The sequence below is a fragment of the Falco naumanni genome, chromosome 15 (assembly GCF_017639655.2).
Source record: "Falco naumanni isolate bFalNau1 chromosome 15, bFalNau1.pat, whole genome shotgun sequence".
Lineage (NCBI taxonomy): Eukaryota > Metazoa > Chordata > Aves > Falconiformes > Falconidae > Falco > Falco naumanni.
The window spans coordinates 3,057,669-3,073,319 of NC_054068.1; the positions used below are offsets into that span (position 1 = coordinate 3,057,669).

Genomic DNA, 15,651 nt, shown 5'->3' on the forward strand with positions numbered 1-15,651 from the left:
CCAGACCCCCAGTGCCTCGGGGTCCCCGGGGTGCTGCAGCCATCACTCACCTCCACACCCACGTCGGGGTGTTGGGGGGAGCAGGTGCTTCCTTTCTTTACGGGGGGTGTGTGTGTCCCCTTCCCTTTCCTTGGCACCGGCTGGCAGCACCTGCCGGGGACGCTCCTCCTTGGCACGGCACCGTGGCACGTGCGCGGGCACCGCCGGCGGCAGCCGCGCTCGAGGCGCTGCCGGCAGCCGGGGGAAGCGGGGCCAGCCCTGCCCCGAGCCTGGCAGCGGGGTGCCTGTCCTCCCCCCCCCTCCACTTTTATTATTAATTTTTAACTTTATTTCCTGAACGCTGCACTTAATTAAACACAGCCGCCTCTTGCCGCGAGCCGACGCGGGGTATTTATTACACCAAACGCCGATGGGAAGGATGCTCCCCTGACACAACACCCCTCCGATGGTTTATTTCACTGGCATTAAAAAGGGGTGGGTGACACCCCAACCCACCACCCCAGAAGGGGCTTTGGGGGGGGGGGAAGGCGGCTGCGTTTCTGCATCACCAAGCTTGAGCTTTCTCCTTCCCCCCTTCTTTTAATAATAACGCTTTAAAGATGTTTGACATCTGTAACAAACAGCTGGCATCCTGTTATGGAAGAATGTCCTTTTATTTCCGAGCAGGTTGAACTGTCATTAATAGTATAATTAGGTGATTATCGGCGTACAGCAGAAAACTGCTTAATTGCATAGCCAGCTTTGCGAGGATCCCCGGCTCCTTTATTGCTGGATTTGTTTTAGCCGCCTGAATTTTTTCGCGCTGTGTTGTTGTTTTTTTCCACGTTGATTATTATTTTTTAATGCGTGTGGCAGCTGGGGGAGTGTGGCAGCACTGGCGGCGCCGAGGGGGGGGGCACACACACACACCAGCACTGGCACTGGTCCCCGTGTGTGTCCCCCAAGTCCCCAGGGGATTTATTTTTAACCCCGTGCATGCTGACGTTGGTGAAAGGGGGTCTCGGATGTGGGGTTGCTGGGGTTTTGCTGTGTGCAGCACCCACGGGTGGGAGCACCCATGGGTGGGAGCTGACTGGGTGCAAAGTTATTTGAGGGAATAAAGGAGATGTCTTTGTTAGCGGCGCTGTGCCATCAGCTGCCAGCGAGGAGCAGAGCCACGGCGCTGCTCGGCACGGGGTAGGAGGGCACCCATCACGCCGGGGAGCCTTCACCCAGCCTTGCCCAGCCCTGCAGGCTCGGACCCTCCTCTTGGAGCATTGTGCCCCTCTCCATCCCCGCACGCGTGGGGCACGCACATGGCTTGCTGCAGCGCTCGGGCGGCTGCGATGGAGTCGGTCCATCCCCATCCCTGTCCCCGGGATGCGGCGTTTTCGGGGCAGAGCAGATTTTTTGGCGCCTGCCAGACAATAGCGCTTTGTATGTCCCCCCTCCCGGTGCCGCCAAACACACTTGTTAGCGCCGCAGCTTTGTGCTGTAAATTTCCATGGAGTAATTATGTCTTAATTTATGATAATCCTGGGCGGGCGGTGGAGGGGGGCATGCGCCAGTCAAGTTTGGAAGTTGCCTGCCGGGGCCCGGGGTCCCCCGTGGCTCATGCCGACCGTGAACTTCTCCATCGCGGTGCAAAGCCAGTGGATGGGGAGAGTGTCCCCGAGTGGCAACCGGGGCTGTCCCCGGGGGAACGGAGAGCGAGCCCACATGGGATTTGGGTATCGGTCCCAGTTTGCAGAGCAGGAGTGTCCCCAGCATGGTGGCCAGTGATGCTGCCCGTACCAGCACCCATCCAGGAGCTCAGGACCTCACACCTGGGTCATCCCAGGATGATGCTGGGATGCCATGTGTGTCCTGGTGCCAGCTCCCCCAGGCAGGAGGGAGTTTCTCCCTACCCACACGCCCCCAGCACTGCTCCAGCACGGGGCTGGACCCTTCCCCCTTCCCAGCGCTGAATGGCTCATCCTGCCTTTGTCTGGAGGGCTTATTACTGGCAAAATAGAGGCTCTTTTCCCTCGGCATTCCCGGCGGGCAAATTAGACTCTTTGGCAATTTTCAAGGAGGATGATGGGGAGGGGAGGAAGGCTCTCGTTGCCTGGCAGAGGACCCCATCACTAGGCAGGGTGCTGGCACTCTCTGGCAATGCTGTGGGTTGGGAAGTGGAGGGGGCTCCCCATGTCCCTTCCAAAGCTATTGAGGCACTGCCGGGAGCTGATGTGAGAATCCCTTGGGATTTGGGGAGTGTTTAATGCACACCCTGTGGAGGAAGGCAGGTGTCAGGGATGCATGCCTGGTGCCACGGAGCATCTCCCGAAGAGCTGGGAGGGTGCTGGCACCCATGCATCCCACCACCCATTGCCGACAGGGGCTGTGGCTGCCATGGGCACCCTGTCCCACACCCCAGGGTGGGTTTTGTCCCCAGAGAGGAGTAAAAGCCCGGGGCTGCGCCCGCTGCACCTGCAGCCGGGTTCCCGTTGGGAGGCAGCGTGCACCCACTGACATTTGCCAAGCGTAAAAATTCAATTAATTCCAGCAGGCAGATTAAATATAAGTGAATTTTAATAATTTGCTCGAAAGGCTGAGGATTACTGTAGGCGAAAAGGGAAGATACTATGCGTGCGGGGGCACCGGCACGTGGGATCGCCGGCGCTAATCACCCTAAATCCTGGCGTGGGAAGAGGGGTCTGCTCCCCCTGGCACTGGACCCTCAGACCTGGGTTTTTGATTGATCTTGCCCCATGATGAAGAACGTGCTGGATCTGTCCCACCAGTGCTGGCAGCGTGTTGTGCCCATCCCCAGCAGAGTCTGTCTCCATGGGCATCACTGCTGCTTCAAACCCTCCTTGCTGGTGCCTCTTTCTTGGGGGGCTTCATGAAAGGGGTGAGACCCACCAAGGTGGTGGTGGGACCCTGGGCTGTCCCTTGGGGACGCCATGGGACACTGCAAGGGGATCCAGGGCTGCCAGGTGAGGAGTGAGCCAAGGTCTCGCCCAGACCTCCACAGCATCTTATAACTAAAAGGCCGGTGGTGCGGGGCACTGATTGCTAGCAGATGGTGTCAATGTTAGGAAAACGAAAATACACGCAGTAAATTTGCTGTTTGCCAGTGTTAATTTCTTATCCCATGGTAAAACCTTCCCTCTGGTCTGTGCTGGGCCATCTGCAGGGTTATAAACAGTGGTGCGGCCATGCATGTAAGGGGGACCCCCCATCCTGCCCGGACCCCCAGCTTTGCCAGCGGAGCAGTGGGATTGATGGAGATTGCCCGTGACCTTTGCTAGGACACGAGGTATTACCATTAATACTTCTGTATTTCCGGAGTTCACACCATGCATAAATCTCATATCAAGCCAGGCGGGCAGAGTAATCTGCCAGGCGGCGTTATTAATACTTGTTATTAATACCGGTTATTAATACCCGTTGCCCCTGGAGCCCTTCATTAGCTGCCCACAGATGGGGTGAGGGATGGGGTCTGCGCTGTAGAATCCCCCCTCCACTTTTTTTGGGGTGCAGCTGAGGTGCTGGGAAATCCCCGGTGCCGGCTGAGTCACCGGCTGCTTTCTGCCAGTGGTGAGGGGTCCCCTGGGGCCACCCACCCCCATGATGGGGGGCAGCTTTCGGCTGTGGACCCCCTTGGCTTTGCCGGAGGGGGGCTGCAGCACCTCAAAGGCAGCAGGGTGGCATCCCCTCGCCTTGCCCTGGCACCTCTGAACTCTGCCCCATAGCCTCTGGCTTGGCTGGGTCCTGGCCCCCCGCCCCTGCCAGCAGCCCCCTGCCCTGCCCCTGACTCCCCCTGCCCCACCAGGACCTGCCCCGTGCAAGATCCAGCCTGCGTGAAACTCTAATCTCCAATTTTATTCGCTCGGCTCCAGCCGATTTGCATAATCCACATAATCACCCCGGTTTTAATTGCCTACAACTCTGCAGAAAGATCATGTGGTTAAGTGGTAAATCATAATTAGATAAATAATTGGCTTGGCCGCAGCAAGCTGCTTTGTTATACCTGCCATCTGCTGGGCAAGGGCTTCTCGCGCTGAGAACAATGCGCTGCTGACGGCAAAGCCTGCGCTGCCCGCCGCAGGGCTGTGGCGAGCTGCTGGCGTGGGGATGGGGTCGGAGCCGGGGCCGGGAGACACGGGTGGGAGGGCAACCTGGCATCACCAGGCATCGCCCGCTCCCGGCCTGTGCGGTGCCCGGCAGCGCTGTGCCAGGTTTGGCAGCACCGTGCAGTGCCTGGCTTTGACCCGCACGGTGCCCAGCGGCGCGGTGCAATGCGCAGCGGCACTCTGCGATGCCCTGCGGCGCTGTGGGATGCCCAACGGCACCGTGCAGTGCCTGGCAGCACCGTGCAGTGCCTAGCCCTGTTCCACACCGTGCCCAGTGCCGCCGTTCAATGCCTGGCACCGTGGAATGCCTGGCAGCACCGTATAATGCCTGGCAGCACCGTGCAGTGCCCAGCAGCCCCATGCAGTGCACAGCAGTACCATGCGTGCCTGACAGCCCCCTGCAGTGCCCAGCAGCCCCCTGCAATGCCCAGCAGCCCCATGCAGTGCCCAGCAGCCCCCTGCAATGCCCAGCAGCCCCCTGCAGTGCCCAGCAGCCCCATGCAGTGCCCAGCAGCCCCATGCAATGCCCAGCAGCCCCCTGCAATGCCCAGCAGCCCCATGCAGTGCCCAGCAGCCCCCTGCAATGCCCAGCAGCCCCATGTAGTGCCCAGCAGCCCCCTGCAATGCCCAGCAGCCCCCTGCAGTGCCCAGCAGCCCCCTGCAATGCCCAGCAGCCCCATGCAGTGCCCAGCAGCCCCCTGCAATGCCCAGCAGCCCCCTGCAATGCCCAGCAGCCCCATGCAGTGCCCAGCAGCCCCATGCAATGCCCAGCAGCCCCCTGCAGTGCCCAGCAGCCCCCTGCAATGCCCAGCAGCCCCCTGCAGTGCCCAGCAGCCCCCTGCAGTGCCCAGCAGCCCCATGCAGTGCCCAGCAGCCCCCTGCAATGCCCAGCAGCCCCATGCAATGCCCAGCAGCCCCATGTAGTGCCCAGCAGCCCCCTGCAATGCCCAGCAGCCCCCTGCAATGCCCAGCAGCCCCATGCAATGCCTAGCTCTTTCCCACGCAGTGTGTAGCAGCCCCATGCAATGCCTGGCTCCTCCACGCAGTGCCTGGCAGCCCCCCACAATGCCCAGCAGCCCCCTGCAATGCCCAGCTCTCTCCCACACAATGCCTGGCAGCCCCATGCAGTGCCCAGCAGTGTTGTGTGATGCCCAACACCCACCCACGCACCCCATGTAGCCATTCAGCCCCCCAGCAGCAGCTAACACAAAGAGGAGGAGTGGGGGCTGTACCCCACTTCTGCCAAAGCAGGGGGGTGGCCTTGAGGGACAGCTGGCACCCGGGTCTGGGCATCAGGAGCTGAGAGGAGCTGCCGTGCCAATCTGGGCGCCGCAGAGAGGGGTTCGGGTGCCAGCAGCATCCTTTGGGCACAGGCACTTTATTTTCGAAGCCCCCAGCTTGCTCTGCCAGGGCAGAAATGGGGAATAAAGTTGCTTTGAAGCAAATGTTTTATTAGCTCAATTTCCTACGGGTTTAAAAAGCACCCAAGGCTGCTTGGGCTGGGCACAGGGAGGCAAGGGAGAAAAATAATCCCACATCACGCCGGCCCCAGCCCCTCCCTGGCGCTGCGCCCTCCAAACGAGCTCTTATTAGTTTTGCTTGTTGTCGTTTGCCAGATCAGTGGTCCATGGAGGAGTGATCGATGGAGATGCAGCCGGCTAATAGCGCCATGCGCTTGGACGCTCGGTGCCGTGCCAGGCTCCCCAGGGAGCCCCGAATCCCATCCCTGGCTAGCAAGGTGGTCTTCACTCCAGGGGACCTATCTGGACCCCTCCAAGGGTGCTGAGGAGCCAGCTAAGGTGGGATGCTCCTGGGACGGGTCATGGACTGTGCCCCAAAGACCCTAAAAATAGGCAGGGGCTACGCCTGCATCTCTCCATCCCTGGGAACACCTGGGGACACCAAGCCCAGCCACCTCCCTTCGTTTCGGCTGTGTGCCAGGCAGTGGGGAGTGAGGGCAGGAGTGCGGGCTCCGATTGATCAATTAATTAATTAATGGAGCATGTTGTAGGTGCGGCAGCAGAGCTGTTTTAATGAGGGGTGGAAAATGTGTGGCAGCTTGGTAGGAGATGAGGTGGTCCCCGCTGCCTGTCCCCTGCCTGTTGGCTCTCGGGGTGACGGGGCACATGGTGGGGGGACGATGGGCACGTGCTGGCCCTGGCTGCCTGCCCTCCTTCCTGCCCACACAGGCAGCCGGCCGGGGCCCTGCCTGCTGCATTCAGGCATCGGGGAGGGGGGGGTCTTAACAATGCGAGGCCATTAGCATTGAAAATCCATGCAAAGCAGCTGTTCCCGCTTGGAGCGTGCAGCTGGATGCGGCTCTGGAGCGGGAACCGAGGTGCTGAGAGAGGGGGGGAAAGGCAGTGGGACCTTGCACAGTGGAGCATCACCCCAAATTCCTTGGGGACCCGTCCAGAGGGAGTGTGGAGGAGCTTTGCACGGGGCTTGGCCAAGCGGGCTCCATCCGAGCCGAGGTCCTGCGCGGTGGGTGCAGATCCGTCCCGGGGAGGATGGAGGATGCTCAGCTCTCCCTGCTCCCTCGGCCTCCCGCCGCGCTGGGGTTTTTTTCCGCTCCATTTGCCGGGGGCTGGAGCTGCTGCCTGATCGTATTTGGTAATAAATTATTAGTTCCAGCGCTTGGGAGCCCGGGAGCTCAAAATAGCTGCTTTTAAAGCGGGCGGCTGGTGCAGGTTGAGTTCAATGGCAATCTGCTCTGAAGGGCACTTCATGCTCATTAGGGGCCTTTCAAGGTGCTGGGGGGCGGCGGGGGGAGCAGAAACCAAGGTGCTAAACCTGCCTGCGCCGCATTTCCCGGCAGCTGCCTGCAGTGGGGATGGGGAGGCAGGGTACCCTGTGCCCCCTGCCCACGGGAGAAGGATCCCGGGGTCTCAGGGTGCTGGGAGCCCAGTCCTGCCTGCCCGCAGCGGCAGCCGGCGTGGTTTATTTGTCTCCAGCCCCACCAGGCAGCCAGACTGGTTCTGCTCTCGCTGCCGGAGGAGGCTCTCGCTGCCAAAAAACCCGCCAGCGTCATCAGGAGCAGATGGAGAGATGATGGCACGCTCCCAGCTCCCTGCTCCCAGCCCTGCACCGGGGCTGCGGGGGGCCGGGGGCAGGGACACCCCCGCCCCCAGGAGCCAGGGGCTTGGGGTCCTGCACCATCAGGGATGCCAAACCCTGGCTGGTGCCGTGCGTGGCACTGCGGGAAGGGGTGCCAGGACACGGTGGTGGCACAGGGAAGGGTGAGGGGGACGCGGCGATGGCCCTGCCATCCCCTTCTCCTCCTGCTGCCGGGCAGGGACCTGCCTGCTCCCCCGGGCAGGCAGCCAGCAGGCACTGGGAATGCCAGACACTCCCTGCACTGCCGTGCCCGGGCACATGCCGTGGGAGGGACAGGGACGTCGCCTGGTCCCCGGCCCCCAGCCTCCTCCGTGGCTTCAGCAGCGGAAGCAGGCGTCCTGCAGCCCCCGCACCCCCAGCCTGCCGTGGCCTGGCAGGGGGGCGTACAGGCAGCAGCTGCCTGCCTGGGGGGGCGAAGGCAGCGAGTGGTGCCCGAGGGCAGGTACGTTGGGGGTGCCAGCCCCTCTCCCTGTGGGGCGGGGGGCAGCCTGTCCCGTTTCGGGGTTTGGCTCCCTGCCTCGGTGAGGCAACCGCTGTCATGACCCCGAGCTGCTGCCAGGCTCCGAACTTGACCTGTTTTTCCGCAGGGATCTGCCTGCTGGGAAAAGCAGCCGGGGAGGGGCAGGAGGAGCGCGAGAGCTGGGGGGAGGCCCCACCTCGCTGTGAGGCGGCATGGTGTCCCCAGCCACCGCGGGGATGGTGGCACCCACAGAGGTGAGCGGCACCCATGCCGCACTGGTGATGGGATGCTGGAGGGATGGAGCGCAGTCCTGCATCCCCATCCCCACACGGATGCTCGTGCCCGACCAACTCCCCGCCCCAGCGTGCCTCAGTTTCCCCAGCTGGCAGTTGTCCCGCAGAGCAGCCCAGGGACGCCCGGACAGACGGACGCCACCTGCGTCGGGGCAAGGCGGGTGAGCGGTGCTGCTCGGGCCCCAGCCGGGGCGGAGGCGCCGATTTTATCACCGGCCAGGAGCGGCAAAACTGGTTTGGAGCCCGGCTGGGGCAGCGGCGCAGCTTGCGTTAGCCCAGGGTGGGGGGGGAACGCCAGCTCCCCACATGCTTCACGGCAGGCTGCTGGCTCGGAGCTGCCCCACGCTTGCCCGGCAAATCCCGGCGGGATCATGAGTTTGTTGGGAGGCGTTTGGGGCCACGGGGATCAGCTGAGCATCACACGGGTGATGATGCTCTGCCGCCAGCCCCCGTGCCCCGGCGAGCGTGCGTGAGCGTGCTAATCCCCAGCGGCTGGTTAGCGAGGCACGTCCAACCTTGCACTGGGGCTGGGGGTCATGCTGGGGTTAGTAGCTGGGGAAAATGGTGCCTGGGGGGCTGCAGGCCTGTGCTTGGGGGGTGCTGGGCTGTGCCAGGGGGGTGCCGGGGGGTGCCAAGGGGATGTGGGGCAGTGCCTGGGGGGTGCGGGGCAGTGCCAAGGGGATGGCAGGCAGTGTCCAGGGGGTGCGGGGCTCTGCCAAGGGGATGCAAACTTGTACCCAGGGGATGTGGGATTGTACCCAGGGGATGTGGGGCAGTGCCCGCAGGGTGCAGGGCTGTACCCAGGGGATAGCAGGGAGTGCCTGGGTAATGCAGGGCTGTGCCTGGAGGATGCAGCTTGGTGCCCAGGGGATTCCAGGCTGGGCCCGGGGTGCTGCAGCCCACTGGGATGGTGCATGGCGCTGCAGGCAGAACCCAGTTCCCTGCTCTCTGGGGAGGCATCCAGGTACTCATCCAGGGGACCAAGGGCCGGTGCAAAGCCGGGGGGTGCCTGGGCCAGGCCGGCAGGTTGGCTTCCCAGCTGTTCTGGTAATGAATTTACATGAGGCGAGCGTGTCGACAAGGCGGCAGTCAATGGCTGAGAGCACCGGAGTTAATAAATGCTTGTATAATGAGGGCAGAGGGGAGCGCACGCCGCCGCGCTGGCCGCCTCTCCTGGGGCCGGGGGGCAAAGATTAATCAACGCTGAGTGGCACTCACGGCCCCCCCGCCCTGGCGCCTGCCACTCTGCCCGGCCACCCTCTGCCATGGGATGCTCTGGGGTCTCCGGCATTGCCAGTGCCTTCAGCCCCACTGGGAGCTGGAGGGCTGCCCCTCAGCCCCCCCGCCCACCTGCCCACCTGGGAGCAGGGCTAATTTTAGGCAGGTGTTAATGAAGCTGCTCGTATGGAAGTCTATTTTAAGGGCCCTGACATCAGCAGTTGCTGTTTTGGGAGGTGGAGAGCCCTGGAGTGGCTGGCTGTGACTGCTGGAGGGGACGCAGGGTGGGCTGCACCCTCCCACTCAGTAGCACCCAAACCCCCACCTTCAGGGGCCACCGTGCCCTGTAGCACCCCTGGGCTTTGGGGTGCAACGATGTGGACTCAGGGGTGCCGTGGTGAGGATTTGAAGGTGAAACGGTGGGGATTTGGGGGTGCTGTGGTGGGGATTTGGGGGTGCTGTGGTGGGGATTTGGGGCTGCAGTGGTGAGGATTTGAAGATGTGATGGTGGGGGCTGGGGGGTGAAGTGGGGGGAACTAGGGCTGCGATATGGGGGATTTGAAGGTGCCACAGCAGGGACTGAAGGTGCAATGGTAGGGATTTGGGGGTGCAATGCTGGCAGCCCAGGGATGCAGTAGTGGGGATCTGAGGGTGCAGCGGTGGGGATTTGGGGGTGTGCTGGTGGTAATTACGTGTGCAGTGGTGTTGCTTTGGGTTTTAGCAGCACCACTGGAGTCAGGGGGCTGCCCCCCTCTCCACCACCTCCATCAGGATGGTGAAGTCCCCATGTCCCCCTGAAACACCTTCTCCATTCCCACGGGGCTCCGCTGAGCCCCCCATGCCCTTCCCTGGGAGCAGCCCAGCCTGGGGGGGATTGGTGGGGCTGCGGGACACAGGCAGCAGCTGCTGGCCCCCGCGTCACCTTGTCTCCCATGGGTGAGCAACCTTGGCGTGCTCGCTTTGTGAGAGAAGCTGCTGCCCCGTAAGCACGCAGGGCTTGCACCTGCCTGCTCGCTCCCCCCGTTGCATGAACCTGGGGTGGTGAACCAGAGGGAAGGTCTTGCTTGTCCTGCGGGTTGTTCCTGCTCCTGGGGGGGGGGATCTGGGGACCCGCTCTCCCCATTCCCATCCCTGTGCCCCTGTCTGACGTGGGCTGCTCTTGTTTGCAGGCATGAGCCATGAGCCGAAGTCGCCGTCCCTAGGAATGCTCTCCACCGCCACCCGCACCACCGCCACCGTCAGCCCCCTCACCCCCTCGCCACTGAACGGCTCCATCGTCCCCAATGGCAGCCCGGCAGCCAGCAGCACTTTGTCCGTCCAGGCAGCACCTTCCTCCAGCTTCGCCGCCGCTCTCCGCAAGCTCGCCAAGCAAGCCGAGGAACCCAGAGGTAGGGGACGATGATGGGGACAGGGACCGGGGGTGGGGGGGATGCCGAGTATCAGTGCCTTTCCCTGCTGCTGCCACCCGGGAGTTGGCTGTCGGCATTTTCTCGCCATTTCCCAAGCTAATGTCTTTCTCCGGCGTCTTGTCTCGAGGGGGCAGTTTAGAAATTCAATTCAGCCGGAGTAATCCAAATGCCATATCACTCGCCATACCCTGGGAGAAAGCCTGGGAGAGTGCGGCGCGGGGGGACCTGTTCCTCCCTGCCCCCCCCCCCCATCCCACTCCCTCCCACCACGCTTCACTGAAATACTGTCTTTTCCGGAGGCTCCTCAAATCTGTTCCTTCCCCAGCCGAGTTGCCCGGCTAAACAGCAAATTTGGGTGCCCCCAGGAGGTCCCTGTCCCCCTACAATGGCGTGGCTGCTGCATCCTTCATCGCACCCCCTGTCTCTGCTTGGGTGTGGGGTGCAACTCATGATGGGGGGGGTATGAGCTGCTGCTGCTGCGGCGCCAGGGCACCCTGAGGTCCCCGCTGCCGTGAGGAGCGTGTCCTGAGGGAATCGCCAGGGCTGTCCCACATGTGCAGGGTAAGCAACCTGTCCCCAAGCTATGAAGCATTTCACCAGGAGGCTGCTGGCATCATTAATTTGCAATGAAATAGTATTTATCCCTGGTACTTCTGTTGGTGGGAGCTCCCCGCTGGGTCATTGCCCACCGCCTGGGCACTTTGGCTCCTGGGGAGGACACCCGACCCTTTGCAACATGTTTTTTGGAAGATCCCTTCTGCAAGGCTCCTTTTGGAACATTGTTTTTGCAAGGCTCTTTTTTGGAAGACCCGTTTTGCAAGTGCCATCTGCAGGACCCTCCTTGCAGCCCCTCACCAGCCACGAAAGACCCTGGCAGGGCCGTGACCCGAAGCCTCTGGCATCAGCTGCTCCCGTGGAAGCACGTGGGGACACCGGGTCCCCGTGATGCTGAGGGAACCAGGTCTTGATGATGCTTCAGCCTCGCTGGGAGCTCCTGGTTCTCCCCCGCTGTCTCCTCCAAAGCCCATCCGCTTCCTTCGGGGCGGTTGGTTGGGTTTGGGGGATTATTTTGCCTTTTCTTCCCCCCAACGCTCCACAGCTTGTGTCCCCACCATGCTGCTCAGCCCATCCAAAGGGACGTCAGCAGGTTTTGGCATGGATTTCATGGTGCTGGAGAGAAGCAGCCGTGTTCTCTTTGGATTTCCCCTTAATGACTGCATAGTCAGTTTGCAAAAAAAACCTGTCCTCGCCCATCTGTGTGCCCGAAGTGGCTCATCCCGGAGGTTTTTAATAGGCGTGGGTTGGGGTGCCTGTCAGGAAGGGGGTTTCTCTCAACACTGTGGTTGTTAGCCCCAGGGAAATTAATTGCTTTGCCCCCAGGTCCTCACCCTGCTTCCTTTCCCACAATGGGAGGTGCTTTGCCATGGCAGATGCAGCTGATGGGGTGATGCCGACTGGGGTCCACCCAGGATCACCAGCTTTTTTACTGCCTTTGTGGACTGGCAGTTGTACTGGGGCGTCTGTAGGGATGTCCCGCTTTCTCACAGCATCCCCACCTGCAGGGGCTCATCCTGGCCAACTCCATCCCAGCAAAGCCCCAAGAAGCCCCCGAAGCCATCTCCTGGCTGGGGGCTCCTGCCTCGCGTCCTGCCCTGGGCTGTCTGCAGGGTGGGTTTTATTTCCCCGCCTCCCTTCCTTTCTTTTTGCCCCCCCTCCTCCTTCAGGGTCTCAGCTGTTAATTACATTTGCCTGTCAGCCTGGGCTGCTAATCTGCTATCGCCGAGCGGAAAGCGGGAGGTCAGAAAACAAAGGTGACACCATCACACTGTGCCTCTTGTCATCTCCAATCCAGATTAGTTTCATTGACTAACTCCTGGCTGAATACCACCAGTTAATTATAACGATCACAAACCCTCCCGTTTAAAGCCACACAGCGAGAATTAAGGTTCTGAAGTAAGACTTTAGCTTCATTAATTGCCGGGCTCATTGTGATGGTATTGATTGTTAACGCTATCGCGTGGTGAGTAATGGCTTCCCAGCTCAGAGGGGATTAGGCTGCTAATTGTTGTTGGCCTTGCGCTGACAAGATAGACTTCAGTGGGTGTCAAATCCGTATCGGCGGCCTCCTTTGTCGCGGGCAGCCTTTCTCTTTCCCCCAGTCTTGCTGCTCTTGAAATGAAAGCAATTCGGAGCGACTCGGGAATAATTAATAAGGCAGGGCGGCCGGCAGTGGGCTGCTCCGCTTGGCCTCTCTGCTCCGCTGAGCATCCCTCCCGCTGCCTGGGGATGCCTGGGGATGCTCGCGCTTCCCTGCGGCATTCCTGGCCCCGGCGGCTCCTGGCTCCCTCCCGGTGTTACCCTGGTGCTGGGGGCGAGTGTGGTGAGGAGTACGTGGGACTTCTGGGGGGGGGATGGAGATGAGTTGCTTGCAGGGCGAGAAGCTGCCTTGCACTCTCAGGGGAGCCAGCTTGTGTGCTGACAGGGCACGGAGCCAGCCTGCGCGCTCAAGGGAGCCGGCTTGCACACACGAAGGGCGAGGAGACACCTTGTACGCTCAGGGGAGCTGGCTTGCATGCTTGCAGGGCGAGGGCTGGCTTGCACACGCAGAGGAGCCAAATTAGGTGTTTGCAGGGCAAGGAACCAGCTTGCACGCTCAGGGGAGCTGGCTTGCACACTCGGGGGAGACAAAGCCCCTCTGGGTGCCAGGCTCAGTACCAGAATGGGGAGCATCACCACCCCTTGGCTTAGCATCCTGCCATCACCATGGGCCACTCCTTGGTGACCTGTAGCTGGTCCTTGCCAGCATGTCAGAAGCCTTCTCTTGGTCCAGACTCCAGGCTGGTGGGAGCAGGGTTGTGGGGGGTAGAAGCCCCCCAAACTGCCTGGCTGGGGTTTAGGAGCAGTCAGTGTGCTGCAGAGCAGATGCCGGCGCCGTGTGCCCTAGTTAACGTTGAATTTGTATTTCTGCTCCAGCTCTGCTTTTCTACCCACATCGCACTCCGCTTTAATTCCATTTTTATTTTTCCCTTGGATACATCGCCAGCATCCCCAGAGTGGGTATAATTTAAAATACAGATGTATTATGCAAATAAAGCCAAAGCCTTGCCCAGGGGTTACAGGGAGAGACTCCTTTGTCCCAGTGTCTCCCGACTGCCCCAGCTCATGCACGGCGACTTTGGCAGCTGGATTAAGGAGCCTGTGGGCTCGGCTTTGAGAAGTGGCCACCTAGGGCTGGCATCGCATCGGTGTCACTCACGCCAAGGCTGGCAGCGGGCAGGGCTCACCTGTGAAGGGCTTTACGGGGTGGGGGGGGTGGCAGCAGGCAGTCCCTCTTAGGTGGGAGCAAGAGGGTGCCTGTCATACCATGTGGGGCAAAGCCTTTTAGCACTGGAGGGAACCTCCTTTGGGACAGGGCTCCCTGGGACCTCCCGGGATGGGAGGATGGGGGTCCAGCCTCGGGGGCTGGAGGGATGCAGATGGCCCTGCCTGCATCCCCGTGCCCCATCGCCGGTCCCTGCAGCGGGGTGTCCCACTGGGGATGGCATGGGATGGCTTCAGCTTGTTCAGGGGGTGGTTTCAGCTGGGTAACAGCTGCCTTTTTCCCCACTTATTTTAATTTTTAATTTCAGGGTCCTCGATAAGCAGTGAGTCATCCCCGGTCTCCTCGCCAGCCACCAACCACAGCTCCCCTGCCAGCACGCCCAAGCGTGGCCCCATGGGCCCCATCATCGTGCCCCCAGGGGGGCACAGCGTGCCCAGCACACCACCCGTTGTCACCATTGCCCCCACGAAGACGGTCAACGGGGTCTGGAGGAGCGAGGGCAGACAGGTATGGCTGTGTCTGTGGGGTGCCCCCCCCCCCCCCCCCCCCCAGGATGGAGGGTGTGGGGTGCCACGTGTGGCACTGATTGTGCCAACCGTGGTCCGAGGTTACACTGCTCCCGAGGGAGCAGGAGCTGCCCCCTGTTTTGTCCCCTCTCCCCGCCGTGTCCCTGGGTTGCTATCGTTGTCCCTGGGCTGCCATCCAGAGGGGAGCCAACGAAGAAGGGGAGGGGGAGCGGCTAATTAAGAAGCATCGTTAGTGGTTCTCTCCTGCACACGCTACAAGCAGATTCCCGGGGGGATTATGCCACTTGGAAAGACTAATTAAACCACAAAGCGGAGAGGCGATGGGAGGGGATGAGAAACACCGAGGGCGGGAGAGAAAAATAAATTGAACCGTGATCCCCGAGTGCTCGGAGGGGTGCGTGGGGTGTCCGGGTGCTCCCCACCCCCACATCACCTCCTCCCCGGTGACCCCCGCAGCATGGGGGTTAACTGAGCGTGGGTTATTGTCTGGCAGAGCCGTGCTCGCAGCGTGACGCCCCGAGATGGGGAGGTAATTAGAGCAGAGCCTGGCACGCACAATAAGCCTTAATGCAGGCGGCAGAGGTGGCGGGGGGGATGCCCTTTGTGCCGGCCGTGGTGACCTTGGGACCATCCCCAGTGGCTGGGGACCTGTGACCTGCCCTGGAGGTTCTGGGGACTGGGAGTGGATGGGGAGGAGGATGCAGGGTTGTGGGGAAGAGCTGCCACCATCCTCCTCCTATAGCTGCTAAATGGAGAAGATGCAATGAAAAATAATCATTTTTAAACCCAACCTTGCCTTGCCGGAGGTCCCCCCACTAACTGCTGGACCTCGTGTCACCGTGAGAGGTCCCCCCCTTGCCAGGGGATCCCTCCCTAGCCGGCGTGGGTGCCAGGAGGGAGCGATCTTCATCCCGGCACCGGGGACGAGGAGCTGATGGAAGACGGCTGAGGCCCTGTGGTGGGGTGGGGGTGCTGATGCTGGCCTGGCTGCGGGGCAGGGGGGGATGCTGGGCTGCCCCCTGGTTTATGGCCGTTATCAAAGGCCTGCTGGGTTTCCAGTGGCCACGTCTGTATCCTCCCCAGATGATTAATAGCTCTGGAGAACAAAGCGGCCCATAAATCTCCAGGCAGGTAATGTGTGTCCTGCTGTCAGCACTGCCCTGGCTTCAGCACCCCCTCTCCAGCTGGTGCCCCCTCCGCTGGTGCCC

General features: G+C 61.6%; 1 protein-coding gene across 3 annotated transcripts in view; it reads left to right on the forward strand.

Annotated features, from left to right (window-relative positions):
* The window catches only part of GSE1 (Gse1 coiled-coil protein), a 102,101-nt gene that overhangs the window by 76,659 nt on the left and 9,791 nt on the right, over positions 1-15,651 (forward strand). For all 3 annotated transcript variants that reach the window (XM_040615157.1, XM_040615158.1, XM_040615159.1), the window contains exons 3-4: positions 10,355-10,573; positions 14,224-14,423. In XM_040615157.1, coding sequence (XP_040471091.1) covers positions 10,355-10,573; positions 14,224-14,423 — 419 coding nt within the window. The remainder of the gene's footprint in view (positions 1-10,354; positions 10,574-14,223; positions 14,424-15,651) is intronic.